Genomic DNA, 23,895 nt, shown 5'->3' with positions numbered 1-23,895 from the left:
TCCAAGGTGATGGCAGTGTTAGCTGGCACGACAGCCCCTGGTCTGCAGCCTGTGCAGCAAGCCCACACTGAACGGATGCCTATGTGAGACAGTTCCAAGGTGATGGCAGTGTTAGCTGGCACGACAGCCCCTGGTCTGCAGCCTGTGCAGCAAGCCCACACTGAACGGATGCCTGTGTGAGACAGTTCCAAGGTGATGGCAGTGTGAGCGTCTGTGTTAAGAACTGTTTTAAGAAGTTCTGGTGTGCTAACTCACTTCATCTTTCTGAGTGCACTGTGAGGCAGGCATCACTCCTATAGTATAAAAGATAATACCACTTACCCAAGACAGCAAAACAGACTGATAGAACAGAGATTAGAACCTAGGTCCCCTGAAACCCTGCTCCTAAACGTCAGGCTTGCGACTGCCCAACCACAGCATGAGGCACTGCATGTGTCTTGAAGGTTAGGTAAACACGGGGACAAATAAGGTACAGAATGGAAGGTGAGGACAGGAGACTCAGGAGCACTGAGGCTCAAAGGATTAGCAGAGGCAGCCTGTACAAAAGGCAACAGAGAAAGGGCAGCTACAAGCAGGAAAGACACCAGGCAAAGTTAGCTTCAAATAAACCCAGACAGGTAACATGAAGACAGGGAAGTGCACTGTATTAAATGACAGGTGGAGCATATTTAAGAGGTGATCGTGGACATGAAGTTGAGAAAAATGAAGGAAGGAAGGTGGGGGAAGTAAGTTGGTGCTTTAGATCCAGTCAAGTGGGAAAAAGATGCTAATTTCTTTAAAGAGGTTTGGAATGTTCTATAATACAGTCCTCTATAAACAATGATAATGCAGGAAGAAAGTATATGAAGGAAATACTTAAAACAATTGTTAACCCTATTAGTTATTACTACTATGGAAACTGGAACACGGCAGAGAAACCAACTGTCCTTTGTTAAGAAGGAACACATTTCTATGACACTGAAAAGGAAAGCCACAGGTGGCAAGTGACAGGATGAAGAGGGAGGGGAGGCACAGAGTTCCTTTCCTTATGCTAATGCCTTATGCTTTTGGTACGGATGAGGCAAGGCAATCTGTGGAGGAGGAGCCAGTAAGAGGGGGCTTGTGGAGAATGAAGTGCCACCTGAGACACTTTACCCCTATGAAGAGCTGTAGCAGTGAAGCCTGCAAACCAGCGAGCGCTAGGATTCCTCCATTAAGGCTTTGCATAGTAATCAGACTTTCTCTCATCTGAGTTTTATCAGCAGGCATGATGAAAGAGTAAGAGGCTATCATTTATGGTAGGCAGTTACTAGAATGGATGGAGAGGTGGAGTGTGGGCATGACTGGACATAGGAAGCAAGAAGTATGACATAAGGGCTAGATTTCTTGATGAGGTAAAGGTGAAGGAACAAGCACTAAAGAAATAGTTGTGAGTAAAATAGCTATATTCAAGCCCCCACAGGTTCACACATGAAGGCAGGAAATTAAATGTGTACTTAGAATGAAATCATCACAGTGATCAAAACCTATGACACCGTAAGTGACATGTGGGAGGGTCTATCCGCTAGCTACAGGATCAGGCAGCAAGGGCTCAGACCCACAGAAAGCGATTATTGAACTGAGATGTGAAAGACAAGTAAGGGTTAGCCATAGCAGAGGGCAGAGAGTGGATTCTAGGCTAACAGCATGGCTCAATGAATAAGAAGTCCAAGAAGGTAAAGACTGGGAAGCTGTGGCTGACAGGGTTGTTCAGGATACCAGAGGCAGACACAGCAGACACAAGGAACAACAGGTCAGCCAATGAGAACAGTAAACCAGTCCTCAGTTCCAGCATCCTGAGCATGCAGTGCGTGTAAGTCTGGGACTTAGTAAAAACACAAACACTGTACCTTTGAACGGAATGTTGGATGAACGAAATAAACAGCCTTCAAATTCCTCTTGTATCTAATCAAAACAAACAAAGAGTCAGCATAAGTAACAATTAGAACTACTCATTACTGCAGGCAATCAACACTTTTACCTGAGTATATAAATATATTCACACTGAGAAAAATACCTTTAAAGCAGTAGCAGCTATTATACCGACTTTGGGGTAAAATGTCAAAAATAATTAAATGAACATTTCATTATTTAAACTGCCCATTTTAAATGAAGCACTAATTGCTGCCTCTTACTGTGAAAGAGCTACCTCAAGGAAGAACAAAACCAATTATACTTTTAAAAAATTATACATTATTTTTTTATACCATGATGGAGCCTCTGAACTCAAATATATATAATTAAGTCACCTTGAAATCACTAAAGTTGTAGTAAAAGTTAGAAAGTAAAAGTTATAGTCATGTTACTGCCTGATCTGGAAAGTCTATGAAAGCTTTGTAGTTTATACTTAGTCCGAGCCACTGTTCTGATAACCTGATGATCAAGAGGAAACGCCTAGAACCTGACCTGGGCCTCAGCCAACTACCCCAAGCATGTTTTAGGAGGTACATCTTAAGATTTTGTTGTCCAGTAGTTTAATAATCACCAGTGAGTCATAAGATGTCAATTGTAAAGGACTTCAGAGAACTAGCAGGAGAATTATACTAGCTGAGGGCTGTGTCAGTTGAAGGGCTAGCTAGAAACAGGAGTAGGTATACAATGGAGTACAGCTTCATTATAAAATACTTTAAAGCACATTAAATAAGTGTCTGTTAGCTAATGAAAGCATTAGTATTGCTAATTAAGATGAGATTTAATGGTGGGTGGAAGGCAATGGAAATTTATGGTAATTTACCTTCTTTGTTCCCTAACTGTATAATGGTTTTTCAACCTAACCAATAAAGATACTGTGATGCTACAAATAAAATACCAACCAAGAGGATAGAATAATCTTTTTATTTAGGAAATGTATCACCCAGAAAATCCTTATAGCAAGGTAAGCATAATTTAATGAAAAATTTCTAGCAGCAAGTCAATAGTCTATTAAATCTAAATTCTGTATTAAAATTGTGATACCTTGGGCAATAAATAACCAATACTGCTTTTTTCTTCTACCTTCCGGTATAGAAACATTAAAAGACACAGGGACAGCGAATGGGACTAACGACAGGCTCCAGTGCCATAAAGTCCATTATATGCAGTGTCTCTCCTCCCTTGTCAACCTTGTTAACAATGTATGGACTGTGTCTGCCCCTCATCCCCTGCCACAGGGAAAGCTTCTCTAGGTACAGGGTAAAGTCAGGATAGTTCCAGAGACAAGGACAGATGATCCTATCTTACATGGGAAAGTCCAGTTAAACCACAGAAAGAAATATAATAAGATTCAGTCTTCATGACTAATCAGCCTCAAATTCTCCCCGCAGCCCCCATAAATGCCTGCTCTTTTCTGTCAGTGGACAGCCTGAGTTCCCTCTTGCTCCTCTCCTCTTCTTGTCCCAATGAAAACCTTTGCCTGTGAGTTTATGTCCAGTTTCTATTTCTATGTATAACCACAGGGGTAAGTTTCCTTGAACCTGCTACTAGTATCTCTCCCAACAGACTCACTGGCTACAGGATCAAGTTAAATAATGTCGATAAGTATACTCAGATATGTACTATACTAACACACCACAGCAACCAAGGCTGTACTTCCATTATTTTATACACAAAGACTGGCTCTGACACCAAACCTCTTCCAAAGTGGCCAAAGCGAGAAGATTACAAATGAGTTTTATTTACTACAAAACCAGGACTTCTAATAATTAAAGTCTCTAATGTCTATGATAAAAATCTTTGTCACAGAAAATGTCCTTTCAGAAATATTTACAAATGTCTGCTACTGCTTAGTGTTAAAAATATAGAGGTAAAAACTATCTAAACAATTTCCAAAAAGAACTAACTTGATGTCAACCACATCGTAGAGTTTCTTCAGGAAGTCGGAGTCCAGGTGATTGTAGTCGCTGGTCAGTGTGTGAAAATACACCAGTACATACTCCTTCACAGCAATGTGATCCATTACATGGATAAAATACAAGAGGGCCTGAGAGAAAGAACAAAAAAACTTTTCACAGGAGTTCACTCCACAGAGGTCAAGATAGGAAGCCCCTCCCGTAAGATTAATCTACAACTTCCTGGAGTTGTTGTCGGAAAGAGCAGGTTGGTGAGAACAAGTTCTCTCAGAAAGTGAATCCCAGCATTTAGTGACTCTCAAAGGCTGTGGCATAGTCCTTTTCTGTGATGCTCTAAGAAAGAGGAAAATTAACCTCTGGCCTCTGAAATAAATCTTCAGATACCAGGAAAAGCTCTTGGATCAGCTACCAGGTTTCTCCTATCTAGGACAATGGTGTCAAAACATTTAGAACTAAGGTTTAGTACTTCTTATCATTTTGATAAAATCTCTAATTCTTGAAGTTTCTGTTTGCATTCCATCAAGATCTCTACGTTGTTGATCAGACAGACTCAGGGCAAGCCACAGAGCACCCGATGTGTGCAGCCCCTCCTTCCATGCTCTCACAGAAGCTCATTTTCTTAGCACTTTTAATGCTTATCTGAATGAAGTGGCGTGGCGGCCTTTGTGGGTGGCTGGTAACACAGTGGGTAACGCTTCTAGAACTCGAAGATGATCTAATATGACCCTGTTTGGTTAGGGATGTATTCTATTTTAAGAAATCTAAGAGAGACACTAAAAATGAAATGAGAAATATAACCCAAGCACTGGGCTGATGTGACCCAGGGTTTCGGCTGTAAACAACTGCAAAGAGGGAGCTAAGTTACACCAACTGAAGGGATTAATCAACCAGGCTGTTTTCCAATTCCTCCTCAGCACAGTCCTTGGCATTAACATGGATTAGAGACAAACTGCAGGCACAGTAGGCAGGGGAGGACATTAAGAACAGTTGCTTTGTTAATGCTTAAACCTCACAATAAGTCTCATTTTTTAAGATACAAAACGACATATCATAATATCTGGAATGCTACTCAGCAAAATCAAATGCAGGGTTATGTGTTCTTGTTGATGTCAGTCACACTGCTGATGGTAAGAGTGCATGTCACACAGACTATCAAGAACACAAAGAGCTACATGCAGAATCAGACAGCATAATTCTTACCAGATGAATTTTTCCTCTTTGTGAATAAGTTTACCCCTAATATTCCCACTGTTCTTCTTATCAGACTAGCTCTTTGTTCTTTTTATCCATTTTTTTACTATTACACTTAAGCAAACTAGGACACTCCTTTTGGCTTCAAATTCTCTATCTTTAAGTTATTCTATTGTTATTTATAGGGCTGGTCAGTAAGAAAAACCCGTGGAAGACAAATTCTCCTCAAAACAGGAAAACCCCCTTCTTAAGAAAAAGATTAATTGTATTTTTAATCGTGTGTATGTGCATGCGTACCTGTAGCATCTTAGAATCATATTCCTTAAGGGTCCCAGAACATTCTACTTGTGAATAATCAGCTACGGGGAATTATAGTCCTAATGTTGCACGTACTGTCTCAGTTTTAACTGTGCTATGTTTACTATGGCTAATACACATGGGTCAGTCACAACTTATTTTCTGTAGTTATTTTGTAATGGAATTGTTGTTTTGGGGAATATATATATATATATATACAGATTATAATAGAATATCTTTGGTCTGTTCTTTGGTAATTTCATACATATAATCAGTGTATCATATCCACTCCCCCTGCCTGTTCCAGGTACCCCAACATGCCCTGTTTACGCCCTTTTCTTTTGTAACAATGTACTGAGCACTTAGTGCTGCCCCGAGAATGCTGACTGGGGAGCTCTGTTTAGCTCATGGGCTCAGCTGTCCCTCCAGTGAGGACTCCACACTCAGCAGTTACAGGATTTACAGCTACATCGCCTCTTGGGAGTATTTTCTTAGAAAGTCTCAGGACTAGAATCACTGGGTCGATGGACACAGCTTTTATATTTTCAATTCATCTCTGCTGACAATACTTACTTGCAAGTTCTCTCTAATTCTCAGGGTGAGAAACGACATTTTGAATTGCCTCTACATATTACTAGTCAGGTTGAACAATTTCTTCCTTTTGCTTAACAGTTTCAACTATTTTTTTCTTTTAAGATCACCGACTTCTGTTTTCTGGCCCCATATGAAGGGATGATAGGACTATACTCTCTTGCTATCTGGGATAGACTGCACCTCTGGTATATGTTTTTTAAACAGATACCTAAGTGTTAATTTTTCTTTTTTTTTTCCAAAAAAGCTCTCAAGTCTGTATACTTAGGATGCAGGGTACTTCTAACCAAAAGCTTGCTAGTTACATCATATCCAAACAGAATGGCTGTGCTTCTGGAGTAGAATCAGAGCCCTCTGGTGTCTGTTTTTCCTATAGAGGACAAGCGAGCCATAACTTACGAGAAATGATGCATATGGCTTCTCGGGATGCTGGCCTACAGACCCATAATTCATCTCACCTGTGCTGCGACCCTAGTTACCAACACTGGCACTCTTCTTACTTCCTACACCCACCTGCTTTGCAACCTAGCATTTATGACTCACCTTGTCCATATCTATCAATGTCACAGGAATGTTTCTTCCAACTACCACCATCACTGTGCGGCCACAGTTATCTACACCTGAAAGAGATGATGCAATCAGGATCCAAGAACCTTAATACAAGACCAGGCTTTGTCCTGGTCTTTTCATGTGTCTGACTTTATGTATCTGACTACATAAAGGAATTCAAACAATAAGAAATGAGATGCACATGCGTCTCAAATTATACCACTAGATTTCTTTGACTGTTAGGAAAATACTTTTTTTTTTCTTATGAGATTTTGACCAGACTCTTGGCCAACATTGTTTAAAGATTTTAAATCAGCATAACCTATACTCTTATTTTTTTAAAGAAATACTTTGCTTAAACTCAACATAACTTTAATAATATTAGTGACCCAGGAGACCAAAGTTCTCAACTGAAAATGAGCAGGAAATGCCTGAAACAAAACCCAGTGGAGCAAGTGGGGACTGGAGAGTGCTGTAAGGTTTGAAGTTTGTACTGACAATGCAGAAAACATCCTAACAGAAAAAGCATCCCAGGAACAAAGTGAAAGAGGCACTGTTGAGACCACAAGAACACACTAGAGGTTGATACAGTATGTTTAAGATCCTTTTGATGTCCAAAACCTATTGATGTCAGCACAAGACACTGTATTTACAGAGAAAATCAGAGAAAACCAAGTCTCTCAGAGCACAGTCAGATCCTTAATTAGCAAGAATAAGTGATCATTAAGCTCACCTGTTTGGTATAAAGCTTTCAGAGACGCAATATCAGACAGGTCTTCAGATCTTGCTTGGCATAGCCAGCGATTATAACTAGATAAATAAAAGATATAAGCATTATAGCAAACATTTGGAAGTTACTTTTTAACAAATGGAACCCATTTTTAATGTTTTTTTCTGACCATAAAGAACTCAGGCTTCATTACAACAAAGAATTAGAGGCCACTGCCCCATGCAGAACTGCAAGCCCTTGATAGATGCACAATGAGAAAACGTGTATATAGCCACAACTTGAAAAATTTTTCACTGTAAGTAAAGACTATATAGATAAGTGGCTACAACATCAAGTATTCAAAACAACATAATTAAAGAATATTCTTATTTTTCCTTACTACAAAATGTAACAAGAAGAGTCTCTGTTGGGTTGCCCTGTCCTGTTTAACATGAGGGTTTTTGTCTTATCGTATCTTGTTTTGTCCTGTTTGGCTGTTGTCTCTTGGAGGCTTGTTCTTTTCTGAGGAGGGAGGGAGAGGGATGTTAAGAGGGAGCTGGGAGGAGTGTGGGGGGCTGTGGTTGGGATGTAGTGTATGAGGAGAATCTAGTTTCAATAAAAATAAAAGAAATAATTTTAAAAAGTTCAATAACTAACATATTTGGATAAAGCCCATTGTTCAGCCTAGAAATGCAAGGGTTTCTAGGCCTGATGCAAACGCTGCATCCTGCACTCAGTTATGTCCTTTTGTATCCTCCCTTGCTATAAATGAAACGGAGCTTTTGTGTGTGTGCATGGTGCAGGGCTCTTGCTAGTCTCTGCTTTACTAGAGGTACCCAGCACAGTGCTGGGTATGTGAGCAAGGGCTTAATGAGTACTTAATACTTAGTGAAACGATGCTTTTGTGTGAGATGTCACGTTAGCGTCGCAGGCAATGCTAGCAAGGACCACTATGGGAAGGAGACAACCATAAGCCATGACGTGAGCATTTTAAAAACGCACGCACACTCACATCACCATGATTCGGCAAAGGAGCCCAGTTTCTTTCTACTGAAAGAAAAATGTTTGCCAGATGGCACTACACTCGACCAAGTTTAGAAACTATTATTAATTAATTAATTAATTATCTTATTTATCTACACCCCAAATGCTGGTCCTCTCTCCTAGGCTCCCCTCTAGAGAGGATGCATCTAATTCTGTTTAGAAACCACTGAGCCTGTCGTTTGGTTCATCCTTTGGAAAGCTTGTTTACTGGTTCCCTCTAGTGGCCAATCTGCTTCTTCTCCCAAATAAAATCAGAGTAAAGACCTGGGACTGAGGAGACAACATTTTAATTCTGGCTGGGGAAGAGGGAGCCATTTTCTTCAGTGCGGTCACTGTGGCTACGCTGAATGGAATCCAGTTAATAACCTCCCTCCCAGGCTCATGGAGGCAACTTTATAAACACAGTGGGCTACAGAACAGAACAGTCATGAAAGAAGAGGAGGGGCTTCCTGGGAAGGAGTTCAGGGAGAGAGGGAGGGGTGGGTGGGGAAGGGTAACAGAGGTGCAGATGATGGAAATATGTCATAGGAAGCGCTCAAGGAAATAAAACTTCTATGTTTGTAAGGGACTGCTGAGATGTCGGGTCCAACTCCCATTCACTGCCTAGAGACTGGCACCATGGAAGTGCCCTATAGACAGATTGGTACGCTATGCCATGCTGTGAAAAAGGAAAGCAGCAGAGGCAGGCATTCTGAACCCAACAGGTGAGGCTTGAGAGACATTTGCTTTCATCTGAAACCTGAAGAATGGGTAGGACTGAAGGAGAGAAGATGCTCAGAGAAATGAATGGGGAGGGGCAAAGTCAACACTCAAAGGTCAGTGCACTCACTGCATCACTCACTGCAATCATTGTTGCTCACAGCCTGTGAGACACTATCCTTTACCAGCCCTATGAGGGAATAGATAGCCATGTACATTTTACTTTTTTTTCTTTTTTAAAAACTTTATTTACTATATATAAGTACACTGTAGCTGTCTTCAGACACACCAGAAGAGGGCATCAGATCTCATTACAGATGGTTGTGAGCTACCATGTGGTTGCTGGGATTTGAACTCTGGACCTCTGGAAGAGCAGTCAGTGCTCTTACTCACTGAGCCACCTCTCCAGCCCCTACTTTTTTTTTCTTATAAAAATTGGAAAGTAACCATCTTTACTATTAATCTTTGGGAAAGGTTCCATCTATGATTTTAAAAGGATTTCTTCAGGATGGCTTTAGTATTAGAAACCCTTGGAGAAAATAGAGAAATGCAAAGATCCTTAGCATAAGTGGGGGTGACATAAAACTCTTCAGCTGAGGAAAACTTTAACATAAGAAAAATGCAAGCAGAAGCCTTGTAAGTACTTTCCCATCTCCTAATTTCCATGTTTAGATCACATGAAGGCACATCAGTTAGAGCCCACAGTGGGGGTAAGAACTCTAAAAGCAGACACACATCTGACCACAGGCTTCCCCGCACTAACTGACTCAACTTTTGGCTTTGCATCTAGAGAATGCGGACAGGACCTCCTTCTCGGTCATCGCTAAGGTTAAACAAAAGGAGCTCAGATCCTCCTCCTGACCCACACCATTTAACTATGGAACAAGCCTGTCTTACTTTCTTTGATGCTGCTTCTGCAGGGCGGCTTCAGACAACTGTCCCTGGAGGATCAACTTTCTTTGCTTGTCAATATCTCCTTCCATCCGAGCAAAAGCATGAGAGCCAATGAAAGACAGATCCACTCCCAAGCCTTCATCCTCATCTTCCTCTTCATTGTCTGCAACAAAAAGTTCCATCAGCAGAGAGATACAAAGTAGACAGCAAAACTGTGAGTGCTATAGGAGGAAAGACTAAGGCAGCAAGAGCAACAACAACAAAGAACATGACTGAAATAATGAAAGAGAAGGAAGCAGTATGTTCCCTAAGCTGATTTCTGATCAGCACAAGCACTGAGTATATGTGGCAAGTCTCCAGCCAAGGGGTTCATGATCTTATAGATGTAAAGGCTTCCATCCAAACATACACTCTGCCTATAACTTTCAACCCCCCTGAGTATAAAACCTAAAGAAATAACATGGCTATAGTATTCTTAGCTTACTTTTTAATGTTAACTGTGACTTTTAGAGGAATTGTTAAAGCTGCTCAAAACTTGAAAATGTAAGGTGGTAACATACTCAACTATTGCTTCAACAGATCATCAGTCTCCAAATTCCACTCAGCTGAGCGTGTTGCTATGTCCACCTGCAAATCCCCAGTACAAGGCCTATGTCTTTGCTGGCTGGTGTTTACCCACACCCTAGCATCCTAAGGGGAAAATTAAGGAAGGCAAATGCTGAATCATTACATAATGCTGGTATAGAAATCACTATGAAAGTTCCTCAAAACAACTACCAATTGAGTTACCACTTGACTCAACTCTATCATTCCTGAAGATATACTCCAAAGACTGCTCATCTGTGCTTATCCCTGTACCATTCACAACAGTCAAGACCTAGAATCAGCCTATATGTTTGTAAGAGATGAATGGATGAAGTGTGAGACACACATACATATAGACACCAGAGTTTTAGTCACCATAAACAATGAGATTATGATCTGTAGAAAACAGATGGAACTGGAGATCATTACGTTAAGGAAAATAAGCCAGGTGGTGAAAGGCACTTATCACTTGGTTTCTTGTTATGAGGAATCCAGATTTCATACAGATGTAACATGAAAGAAAGTGTGTGTGGGAGTGAGCACTGCGAGAAGGGTCCAGCAGGAGAACAAGGGCGAGGAAAGAGGCTTGGCTATGACAAAGCAAAATCTGCCATGTCTATATGAAGCTGTCAAAGGACACCCACAACCTGTATGTTAATTAAGGAAGATGAGGAGCTTAGAACCCCAGCACTCACCCTCCGAGGCACCGGGTTTCTCACTGATCCTAATTTGCCGCTCGGGCACCACGGGCTCCCCTTCGGCATTTCCAATGTCTGCAGGTAGGTACGGCAATGACCGGATCTCCTCCTTTAACGACCTTGGGAAGTACAGAGGTAGCAGCTTTTGGTAAGTGGCCTGTGTCAGAAAAGTAAGGCGCTGCGTGAAACACAGTGAAGAGCAAAAGCAAGCCCACACGGTGATGACTGTGGTCCACGTGCTCTGCTGACCACGCCTCACCACTCCCCTCTCAGATGCAAGCTGTTCAAGAGCCTCGCTTGGCCTATACTCAACAGGGAGAATCAAGCCTCCAGTCAAGTCACAGGAAAGCTTCACCCTGGTCCAGGTCACCAAACCTGGATTGTGAACGCTGCCACTCCTACCCACACTCACACCCCGTCTGCTAGACTTTGGAAGCACAGGCACTATACTCGGAAGCTAGTGTACCAGTCTCTATTTGACCCACATTTAGTTTTTCAGGTTTGTTTTTTTTTTTTTTTTTTTTTTTTTTTTTGAGGGGGGCAGGGGCTGGTGGTTTGAGAGAGGATTTCTGTGTAGCCCTGGCTGTCCTGGTACGTGACCAAGCTGGCCTCAAACTCACAGAGATCCACCTGCCTTTGCCTCCTGAGTGCTAGGGTTAAAGGTGTGTGCCACCATTGCCTGGCTAGTTGTTCATTTTTTTGGAAATATTTCTAACTATTTTCTGAAGGTCAGATAGTTTTCACTCACTCTTAGAAGTTTAAAAAAAAATAATGAGAGCCTGTGAGATGGCTTCTTAGATAAAGGCCATGGAGTCTGATGATCTAAGTTTGATCCTTGTGACCTAACTAACATGAAGAGAACTGACTCCTGAAGAGCATTCTCTGATTTCCAAATGCACATTTCCCCCAGCCTCCTCCAAAATAAAATATACAAATAAACCTAATTTTAAAAACTAATGAAGGCAATGGAGGTGGGAAATGAATGATAACAAAATATAATAATATGATATGAAGATGATGAAACCCATCACTTTGTAAGCTAACTAAAAATTAATACAGTAACTGCAATGTGCTGAAATAAAAACAGAGTAAGGTAGTCTCTATTTTACGATCGATTTTCCCATGTGTGACCCCTGTGATCAGTGATAACACCAGAGCAAATGAAGGTGCTGTGTGCTGGTTGTTTCCATGTTTGCTGAGTCACCCTGCCTCTTCTGCACCCTACTCCCTGCTGCATCGTGACTCGACATCACTCAGAAATGATTCTAAACTACAGGGGCTGGAGAGAGGTTAGAGACTATGGCACTTGCAGCTCTTCCAGTGGACCCAGGTTCTGTTCCCAGCATCCACACAGAGCAACTCACAACTGTTTCTATCTATAGGTCCAGGAGATCCAACACCTTCTTCTAGCATCTATGGGTACTCACACCTGAATGCACATACATACATATAAACAAAAAATAAAATGAATAAACCTTTTAAAAGGACTAAAAGAAGACAGCATACAGGTGATGGAGTTGAGTATCTCGGTCAATTAAATCATTTAAGAAACCAGTATTACATACAGAACTATAGCATTTCCTAAACAGACACCTGGAGACATCAGGTTTGTATCTTATAGAAACCCAGATAGGCTGGGTGTGGTGGCATATGCCTTTAATCCTCACACTTGGGAGGCAGTGACTGGCAAATCTGTTGAGTCTGAGGCTGGCTTGATCTACATAGGGAGTAACAGGCTAATGAAGGCTACAGAGAGAGACCCTTCCTCAAAACAAAAAAAAGAAAGAAAGAAAGAAAGAAAAGAAAAAACTCAGCATGCCCAGGTACTTGCTGTGCAAACCTGGCCAGAGATCAGTCTGTCAAAAGCACAGAAGGTAGAAGGAGAGATCGAATTCCACAAAGCTGATCTGACTCCCACACATGTATCACGGCACACTGGGCACAGGCACACTTACACACATACTCACATACACACAGAATTTTGAAGAATCATATACCATAAAACTAACCTGGTGAAAATACAGAAGTCAGTGACTGTTACCTAAGTGATGCCCTTAACGCTGTCCAATCACCACTGTCTACCTCCAGAACACTGACATCACCTCACCCCAACTCCCCAGCAATCGTCTCCCCAGAGCTCCTAGTTCCAAAACCTGGGCTGTTGACTGTTCTCGTCAGTGGATGTGACTATTTTCAACATTTCAATAAGACAGAATACACTTTGTGACCTTTTATGTTTGTTTATTCCAGTTAGCATACTGCTACAAGGCTCACCTCCTTACAGGCATCTACACTTCACCCCTCCACGGCCGAACACTTTCTATTCTATGTATGCTCTCCATTTGCTCCTCCAGTCTGAGGCTGACTACTTTCTTCTCTTTGGCTACTGACCGACCAACACTGTTTTAATATTCATCTTCATGTTAACATTTAAATATTTTCTGTATATACTTAAGAAGCTGCTGTATGCTGGGTGGTGGTGGTGCACGCCTTTAATCCCAGCACTTGGGAGGCAGAGGCAGGCGGATTTTCAAGGAGTTCGAGGCCAGCCTGGTCTACAGCATGAGTTCCAGGACAGCCAGGGCTACACAGAGAAACCCTGTCTTGAATAACAGGGGGTTGGGTGGGGGGAGAAGCTGCTGTATTATACTGTAACTTCTTATGTGGCTGGCAGATGGCTTTGTGACAGTGAAGTGGTATCTCACTGTAGTTTTGGTTTGAGTTTCTGTAGTGGTCAATGTTGTGAAGTTTCTTTATCATGGTCATTTGTATAATACTTTTTAAGAACTAAGAGTCAGGGCTGGAGAGATGGCTCAGTGGTTAAGAGCACCAACTGTTCTTCCGAAGGTCCTGAGTTCAAATCTCAGCAACCACATGGTGGCTCACAACCATCCGTAATGAGATCTGATGCCCTCTTCTGGTGCATCTGAAGACAGCTACAGTGTACTTGGATATAATAAATAAATCTTTAAAAAAAAAAAACCTAAGAGTCAACTATGTGTTTTTTCTTTACATTGTGTGTATTTCATGTTTTCTCATCTTTAAACTTTGTTAGCTAAGGAATGCTGCCCTTCTCAGGACCACCTGACTCCTAAAATTAGTATCAAACACTTGAGAATACGACTTGTCTGTGCAAACCACCCAACCCTCCTCCTCCTCCTCCCCCCTTTCCCTTCCCCTCCTCCTCCCTATTTTCACAAAGCACTGAGAAGCGAAGTGACTGCTGAAGGACACAAGCAGAACTATCAAAGCTGAGCACGACACAGTATTCTCAAGCTAAGGATGCCCAGGGAGACAGAAACAAAGATCTGACTTTCTACATGGCCCAAGTTTAAATAAACTCACCACTCACAAGAAAACATATAAACCTGTCCCCATCGGCTTAGCTACTCCCTGCACCCAGTCAGACAGCAAGGCCTGGCCGGCAAAGCAGTGATTTTCTAGCCATGTTCCTAAACCCTAGAATCCTACCTAGTACTCAGGTTACAAGGCGACAGCCTGGGTGCTAGTGCAGGCAGCAGGCAGAACTGCTGACCTGTGCCATTTCCCTTAGGAAGACAACAGCCCAGCAGGAAAACGGAGTTAAACTCTCCTTTTTAGCTGGGTAGTGCATGCCTGTGATTCCAAAACTTGAAGCAGAGTCAGGAGGACTTGGCAACCAGTACAGCGTGGTTTACACTGGACAATGTGGGTTCCTTCTACACTGCTTTAGTTTCCATTATATCTCTTCTTCAATAAATGAGCATAATCCCACTGCCACAAGTTTATTTAAAGCATTAAATTTATCTGCTTCAGATTCAGTGAACAGATGATGATCACATGAAGGTAACACAAGTAGAATTAAGACTCAAACTAAGCAAAAACATATCAGTAAAATACCTCTTCGAGTTCTGAGACAGCAAATACTACTTTTTCAATGGTTTCCCCATGGATCTCTAGGAACCGCCTCACAGTACCTAAAGAAGAGAATGGAAAGATATTCAATGTTAAAGCCAAGCTTTGATTTCTGTAATGGGCTACCCTTCATCAGGATCTGCTCAATTACCCACTGCAAGAAAAGCCAGCCACATGCTTCTCTCACAGCCCGGGATGCTTCCCTTCAGAGCAACTGTAGCAGACAGTTTTCGGAGGTCCCTTTCAGGCATATCCTTTCTGCTCTCAGTCCTCCAGTGGCCCTAAGGTGCCATGGCTTTATTGTTCTTGCTGCCCTAGTTACAGTGTCTGTGACAGTGGCCAGCTACAGAAGATGCTGAGTCCAGACCTCTTTCTTTTATCCAGTTCTGCATTTCTCTGAGGCTTCCCTTTGGCCAGAATGATCTAGTACAAATGAAAAGCACAATGCCTTTGTATTCATTCAGCTACAGTGTGAGGTGTCCCACTCAGCCTGTTTCCTGCGTACAAAACCAAAGTTATCTTATTCTTACTCTATCCCATCCTAATGCATGTGTGCATCATGGTGTGTGTGCACCATGGTACATGTGCATAGCTCAGAGGACAACTTGCAGGAGTTAGTTCTGTCCTTGTGCCACAGGGTTCCAGGGTTGATCTCAGGCTATCAGACCTGGCAGCAAGCATCTTTACTTGCTGAGCCACCTTACTGGCTCTGAATTTCCTTTGTCATTCTCTTTATTTTTTATCTCAATCCACACTGTCACGTGGTTTCCATGCACAATCTTTTAATTCTGCTAGCATGTCAAATATCCATCCTTCCTCTTTCAGTTGCTTTCAAGCTCTTTTTTTTTTTCTTTTTCTTTTTCTTTTTTTTTTTTTTTTTTTTTTTTTTTTTTTTTTTTTTGGTTTTTCTGTAGCCTTGGCTGTCCTCTCGAGTGCTCTAGGAGCAAATCTGTTTTTTCCCTGGTCTGCTTTCAACCTTTTCCTTAAAACAGCTTCCTAAAATAAATTTTCTCTTATACTATTTTCATTATGTAAAATTTTGACATTCTTATGTAACTGCCCCTTAACATTAATGTATGTTTCCTATGGAAGGTAATGCCAAGTAGAAATCCAATCAAAGTCTCTCAATGGTGCTCATTTAGAAGGAGACTTCTGCCAGGAAGAGGAATGAGATTGACCTCATGACTCAAGGATTTCGGCATTCTGGTCTACACTGCTCCTTCTAGTTGCAGCTGGGTCCTCTGCCTGGCAGCCAAACAGGATGTCACATGCTTTGTCTTTATAACTAGTGAAAGTGACATCCAGGATATTAACACCTTCAAGGCTTAAGTGTGGACAATCAGAACTAGCACCATGGACTTCTTGCCTCACTGCTGGCTGCTCCTGGATAGGACAGAATACAGCAGACCAGTAACTCATAATTCTTTTTGAATAAGTAACCCAGTAATCTTACTTCACTGCTGAGGTTTATGGTTTTACCATAATATGAACTCGGGAAAAAAGATACTATAAAGTCTTGGTACACTGAACACGAAGCCATTGGGTTTTTGTATAAAAATGTTTTGCTAATAGTTTAATAAGCAAGAAAGATCTTGCTTATTAATGAATGACATATGTCAATGGGTTCATTTTTAGCAAGCACACACTGTAAATGTGTGCAAGCCATTCATTATTGTCAAATTCCAGAAGTACACTGGTGTCTCTGTCCCTGTTTGTTCTGAATAATTCTACCGCCTTTAAGATTCAGGTGAAATGGCCCTCAGACAATTTGACTAGCTCAGTTTTAAGAGTGACTTGCTTCCTTTCTGCCAATTACATTCCTAGAAGGAATCTTCCCACTATTGATCTTTATCTGTTATTGTAAATTACTCTTAAAACTGGGTTGGTCTGAGGTATTACTATGTAGTAAAGCAACCCTTTGGACCGTTTTCCCAGAACAATGCACATAGAGAATTCACATAGCAGTATTTAAGGAAGTGTGCAGGCGCTGATCCTGGTAACAAGAAACGCATTAACACACAGTATTATCTCAAAGTAACCAAAGCTCCTCCCTTGAAACATGCCTACATCTTGCTATCTGCGGTTAGGATTCTTACTCATCACCTTTATGAGGACTGTTAAGCTCTCGGGATATCTTTTAAAGTCTGTACTTCTGAACACTGCTTTGGATAAGGGACAGCAGCATACTTTTGATGGATGTACAATGTAGGTTATGATGATAGCCCAACCCTTGTGAAGAACCCTTGCTCAAAAATGTATTGCAGCCTAAGGCCACAGTGAGAGCCCATCAGGTATTTGAAGATGAGCATCATATCTACATACCACTGATGCTTCAAGCAAAATGTCCTCCTTTGTCAATGTCTGTGACAGTGACCCTTTGTCAATGTCTGTGACAGTAAGCTAAATGTAGGGAATGCTCTGAGGACATGGACTCTCAAGCTGAGTACTAGTTTTTACTTCTGGGAACTGAACCCAGAGACCCACACATCCTAAGCACATACTCTATCACTGACGTGTGCCCTTAGCCCAACACTGTACTTTTATACAAACTTCTATACAGGTCAGTTTGGACTCAGTGATTTTTAAAGCAAAGCACACAGTTCTATATTAAAGGAGTACTTCTGAATGGTGCTGTCTGTTGGGTGATGTTTTTGTACACTGTATGTTCAAATGCTGATTTCTGTTCTTAGAGATCTGGTTGCTGTTCAGACTTTGGTATTGTTATTATTATAAAGCATCTCCTAACTCAATATATTGTAAACATTGTTCTCCATCACCTTCTGATTGGTAAAAATAAAACGCCTATGGACTATAGCAAAAAGCAGAATAGTAAGGTGGAACTTTTGGAAATGGCGGGGTGAGGGGGGGAGGGAGGGAGGGAGGGAGGGAGGGAGGGAGGGAGAGAGAGAGAGAGAGAGAGAGAGAGAGAGAGAGAGAATATAGAGAGACAGAAAGAGAGAAGGAATCAGATAAGGGAGATTCAGCCAGCTGGACAGGAAGGAAGAAACAGGCCAGGCATGAAGGAGAGGTAACTAACACATCATGTGGCAGAACTAAGACTAGGAAACAATGCCCGGCTATAAGGCCAACAGCTTATGAATAAATATACTATCCATGTCATTATTCAGGAACTGGGGTGGGCATATAAAGGCCCATGGTCACAACTGTCTAAATAGAAAAACACTAAGCAAATACATTATGTACTTGTTTTTGTTGCATTTTTATAAACTGTTAAAATTATTATTTGATTCAAATACTTATTAGGTTAATCAGTAGTAGAAGATGGCCTAGTCGGCCATCATTGGGAAAAGAGGCCTCTTGGTCTAGCAAACTGTATATGCCCCAGTACAGGGAAATGCCAGGGTCAAGAAGTGGGAGTGAGTGGGTAGCAGAGCAGGGCTGGGGGAGGGTATAGGGGACTTTGGGGATAGCATTTGAAATGTAAATTAAGAAAATATCTAATAAAAAAATTTTAAAAAAAAGAAGGAAAGAAAGAAAGAAGAATAAACTGATTTTAAATTTAAAAAATTTTTCTAGTCTGGTATTATTTTCAAACTTAATGAGCAAGTTCAGTAAGCCGTTATGCATAGGTATGCTGTAATACATAGGTATTATACCACACTAATTGAGAATTCTGCCATCCAGCAATGCAAAGTCTCCCAGAATGCCATGGTGCTCTCTGGTTAGAACTTTATCTAGTAACGGAAGACGTTAAGGACTTGATGCCTGTGTAGCATCTCCATCATTACTTACGAAGAGCGATGTGTGTTGCATCTTCTAGTGGATAACCTCGCTTGGCAGAATTGATGACACAGAAGCCAACAGAAGACATAGACTGTTCTCTGTAATCAGACAGAAAACCCAAAAGTTGTACTAAGACAATTCTATACATACATAATCCCTAAGTACTCTCAAAACACAAGTGTGCATCTCTCCTTCCCCACCAATAAATGTACTATATTATTTGACAGTTACATTAATGTAAAATCTAACCATACTCTGAGAGATACTTTGCAAGCCCTTCAGAGCTTGCTTTCCACAGTGAGGCATCTCTAACAGCATGTGGGGAACAGGCCGTACTTTGCCAGCTGAAGCACGTTTCTGTAACAGCTGTACAGGGAACTCTCCGCTGCAGTGCGGTAGCGGCTCTTGTACTTAGGTCCCACTGTGTGAATGATGAACCGAGCAGCTAGGTTAAAGCCTTTCGTCAATTTTGCTTCACCAGTTCGGCAACCTGGAAACAATGGGGACACATAAAAGCCTGTAAATATTACAAAACCACAAATATGCAAAGCATAAAACAGTGCATTTAGAAATGTGAGGAATGTTATCTAAAAGTAGGAGTGAATGCAGGCATCCATGTCTGTTCCTTCTGTTCGTGTAGCGCTGAGAAGGACAGCAGGTATAAGCACAACCTTAGATTACAGGATGGGGAAGACACAGAGCAGAGAATCATCCAGGTTTTTGAAGGGAGAAAAGTCAGTGGTCTATGGGTAACAGGCTTAGCAAAGGAGAGAAAGCTAGCAGCCTGCAAAATGGAGTAAGCAGTACGAAGCTTTGCAAGGAAGGGCAGAGTCAGACTTAAAACAAATTGTTTCATTTAAAGCCAGAGTCCAAAGTGTTCATGTGTGGATTCTGGGTGTGTTCATGGCCTCAGTGCTTTGATTTCGTACTTAAGAGAGATACTGGCCTTAGAAGATCAAATGAGTTAAATTATGCAAAGTGTACACATACAGCAGTGGTTATTGTTATTGTTATTTCTGGAGAACACTAGAAAGACTCCTAATTACTTGCCAGACCATGCTGTAATGTGGGACTATAAAGAGATGGCTCAGGTATACACCTGATCAAAACCACCCAACCCTCCTCACACCAGCATGACAAGGTTAACTTTTCTTTATCACTGATGATGTAACAGAATGGAAGATTATTCTTGCAGTTGCTGAGCAAGAGTTTCTGGAATCCAGAACCCCACTCACAAGTGCAAAGAGGGGCTTCAGTTAAGGCACTGGAGCTGTCAGGAAAATGCCTGGCTGCTTGCCACCATCAGGCATGTCTGCTCTATGTGAGACCTACCAACCAATAGCCTTGCTGCTATGGAGTAAATTCATGCATGCCCCTCCCACTCCCCACGCTGACACTTCAGGGTGGCATGTGGTGGCATCAAGGCATATATATATATATATATATATATATATATATATCTTTGGGAGGTAAGAGGAATGAGACAAGATCATGCTGGAATCCTCATTCATAGGATGAATATCTTTCCAACGCAATCCAGAGACTGCTTCTTCTTTGTGAAGAGGCCCAGAAACTCTCAGAAGATTCTAATCTGCCGCCATCCTGAAACCAGACTTCCAGATCCCAGAACTCGAGAATTAAATATCTATAAGCCATACCTCATCTGTACCCTGTCAGCAGCTTCAACGCACTAAGCAGCCAAGCACGGTGACCCACAGCTATAATTCCAGCACTCAAAGAGGATGAGTTGGGGTCCAAGTTAAAGGACCCAGTATGGCATAAGACACCATGGTAAACAAGCAGGCAAAGGAGCAGGACAGGCACAGCACAAGCCTCATTTGCTTTTCAGTTCCTCCTCAAACACCACTAGCATGGAAAGATCCCCAGGAAATGAGGAAGTAGGCAAAACAAACTGATGTTCCTGATAAACAGGCAGGGTACAAACTTACAAAATGACCAGGAGTCCTGACACTAGAAACGCAATGCAGAGCCATGCAAGAGGATGCAGGACCTCGGAGTCAAGACCAGACTGTTGTTTTAAAAACTAGACAAAGGACAGAAAACAGCACCTATGCATATTCGCTACAGACCACTGAAACTGTAAGAACAGGGAAGTTCAATAGGGGCTGAAACAACAGCTGAAGAAACCATGCAGAGAACAAAACAAAAGGAAAGAAGAGATAACAACAACAACAAAATGGAAGACAAAGACAAACCAAGAAAATGCTGCATGCAGTAAGAGTTCTTCAAAGAAAGAAATAGGGAAGAAAAGCAAGGACCCTCCTCGGACTGAGCACCTCACTCCTCACTCCCTAGTGATCTCTGGAGGTTGCTAAGGGGGAGGAACTGAGCAGCTATCAAGCAGTGAAGAAGGGTCAGTGACCTAAAAGCTCAGGTGGCCTGGGACACTCTGGACAAAGGTGAGTGACTGACAGCATCCACGGGAGCCTCTGAATGGAAACTCCACAGACTAAACGTGCTGCTATCGATCTTTAGACTGTAGGGGAACTGACCTGCACATAGACTCTACAGTCTTCAAAGTCCCCCCTCCCCCTGCCATGTTTTCATCCTATAAACCTCCAAAATCTCACACCAAATGTGCCTAGTTCCCCTGATGCAGAGACTGCAGACCTTCAGCCATTCTGATTAAAGACCACTTGTGCTTCTGGAGATGCCAGACTTCTCTCAATCCGTATCTAACAAGGATGTGTCCTGACTGAATACAAGGTTTGCTAAATAACCTCAAAGGACATTTTTGGGCAACTGGAAACGTTACCTACAGTTTAGGCTCAGATCTAGTGTCTGGAACCAAATAGCAGAATGCGTCTTCTAAAGAACATGCTATGTATATTACACTCTTGGAAGCAGCACATAAGAAGTTACTTTTTCTTGCTAAGAATATGTGTGTACCTTCATACTACATATGGAAAGAGCCAGAAGTGGTGATATTTGAGTGGTAGGAATATTATGGTTTTAGTTATTTTAGCTTGTATGCACATTATTTTTTATATTGGCTCCAAAGTAGAAAATTGCTAGTTAAAAGCAACAAGATATGTGTATTATTTTGATTTTTAAAAATAGGTAACAGACAAATACATAATTAGTTTGTTGTAGAGATTTCTCACATCAGAATTTTGAAAAGAAAAAAGGCTGGGCTTGGTGGCACATGCAAGTAGTACCAGTATTTGGGAGGCAAAGACGGGGATAGTCTAGGGCTAGCCTAGGCTACATGAGACCCAGTTCCCTCTGACCAAAAGGGAACACATATCTTGTTCCTGGGCTAGCCTTTTCCTTTCCTTTCCTTTCCTTTCCTTTCCTTTCCTTTCCTTTCCTTTCCTTTCCTTTCCGTTTCGTTTCCTTTTGTTGAGACAGGGTTTCTCTGTATAGCCCTTGGCTGTCCTGGAACTCACTTTGTAAACCAGGCTGGCCTCAAACTCAGAAATCCGCCTGCTTCTTGAGTGCTGGGATTAAAGGTGTGTGCCACCATGCCCGGTTGCCCTTTTCTTTTATTGTTCCTAAGAACTCTGGATGCTGGAAATCATGACCAAAAGTGCTGCTCCAGTCCCACCTACCACGTATTTGTCTCTTCTAATCCAAAGTCTGAAAGCTGAGTGGTGTTAGAAACATTTAAAACATCATCCTGAAAGGGTTTTAAGGTTTGAAAAATAAACCCAGTTCACTGAGTAAGATTATCTCTGGTCTTAGTTCTGTTGAATGTGATGTCCACCCTTTGTAACATGTCGTGCTGATGAACACTGAGGTACTGAGTTACCAAAGATGATTCAACAACATTTCAAGTGCACTTCTTTGCAAGTTCTAACCCTACAATAATAACGAAGCACAGAGGCTGCTGAATGCTGGAAGGAAAGCGTGCTAACCAGAAAACAGCAGGCAAAGGTTGTAGTACATGCATTTCTACCCCTGAAAGCCCACACTGCAGTACTGAGTTCAGTACTGTGTGCTCACTACTGAACACACAGGCAACAACTCGAGGTCCCAGCATTTCCTTACTGTGCATGTGCAGGCTTTGACCTGTTTTGCTGGCTCTAGATATGTGCTCTGGGCTAGAACAAGCATTCCAGCGAACCCAGGTCTTTTAATTCTTTATAATGGAATACAAAGGATAACACCCACAACTTTTGTATTTATGAAAATAACCAAGTTCAAAGTGTGAAAGTTGTACTGACTGAGGATGGGCTAAATGGCTGCCCAAATCCTACATGGCTCACTTTTAGAAAGCTCTATTTCTCAGAAAAATTCCAAGCTAAATTGCAACTCAATTTTCTAGATCAGGAATCCCAGCAACAAAATAGCCATCACCATCCTTGTTCAAAGCATCCCTTCTGCCGGAGGGTTTGAGAATAACTAGTGTTCACTCCAAATCCTCTCTAGGCTGATTCTTTGTACTGTTCAGTACTATGCCTTCTATAACACTTAACACCCCAATACTTTTTCATTTAGGTGTACCCCAGTTTATCACTCTTAAAGGAAGTAGTTCAGCTACAAACAACAAGAGCTCCACGGTCTCCCCAGGAATCTGAGTGCACAGCAAGCACAGCCTCATTTAATGTTGATGATTTGTTCTTGACAAAGCAGTGGAAGAGTGTGAGCTCTGAGTTGATTCAGTTAAAGCCCTGGGAATTTCATTTCTCAGCGACTTAAAGGACAAGATGTTGTTATCGTCTCTGGGCAGTTCCTGCCTGCCGACGTTCACACTGCTCAGGACGGCGTCCTCACCTTGACAACCTATAACATCACAACAAGGTTAGGGCACAACTGAGAAGCATCTCCCTGCAGGCTAAGAGCACATTCTACGGGGCAAAGGACCTTTCTGAAGGAAAAGGAATCTGGGTACTGCAGGCAGCAGGAAGACTTGAGAGGGCTCAGCAGATGCAAACCACAGAGAAACTTTCAGCGAGCAAGTGGTGATCAGAGATCCTTTGGGTTCAAGTACTGAATTTTGAAGGCGAAAGCTGGTGTGGGATAAGACTGGAGACAAAAGAGTGAGATCATTCAGGCGCTGGAGACTAGCTTATAGACTCCACAGGATCACTAAATAGTTTGCAGTGGAGGAACAAAAAGAAGGATGCACAGTTTACTATGGAGACACTGGTTAGTGTGTGGCAACGGATTTTCTTTGTCTTTTTTTTTTTTT

At 41.9% G+C, this 23,895-nt stretch overlaps 1 protein-coding gene across 2 annotated transcripts in view; it reads right to left on the bottom strand.

The window, feature by feature from the left end:
• The window catches only part of Gdap2 (ganglioside induced differentiation associated protein 2), a 44,752-nt gene that overhangs the window by 10,633 nt on the left and 10,224 nt on the right, over positions 1-23,895 (bottom strand). For both annotated transcript variants that reach the window (XM_021158458.1, XM_021158459.2), the window contains 9 exons: positions 19,077-19,230; positions 18,750-18,838; positions 14,982-15,058; positions 11,100-11,259; positions 9,823-9,982; positions 7,207-7,283; positions 6,468-6,544; positions 3,837-3,976; positions 1,869-1,923 (listed from right to left, as the gene is read on the bottom strand). In XM_021158458.1, coding sequence (XP_021014117.1) covers positions 1,869-1,923; positions 3,837-3,976; positions 6,468-6,544; positions 7,207-7,283; positions 9,823-9,982; positions 11,100-11,259; positions 14,982-15,058; positions 18,750-18,838; positions 19,077-19,230 — 989 coding nt within the window. The remainder of the gene's footprint in view (positions 1-1,868; positions 1,924-3,836; positions 3,977-6,467; positions 6,545-7,206; positions 7,284-9,822; positions 9,983-11,099; positions 11,260-14,981; positions 15,059-18,749; positions 18,839-19,076; positions 19,231-23,895) is intronic.

Source organism: Mus caroli, chromosome 3 (assembly GCF_900094665.2).
Source record: "Mus caroli chromosome 3, CAROLI_EIJ_v1.1, whole genome shotgun sequence".
Lineage (NCBI taxonomy): Eukaryota > Metazoa > Chordata > Mammalia > Rodentia > Muridae > Mus > Mus caroli.
This window is presented reverse-complemented; position numbering and strand designations above follow the sequence as displayed.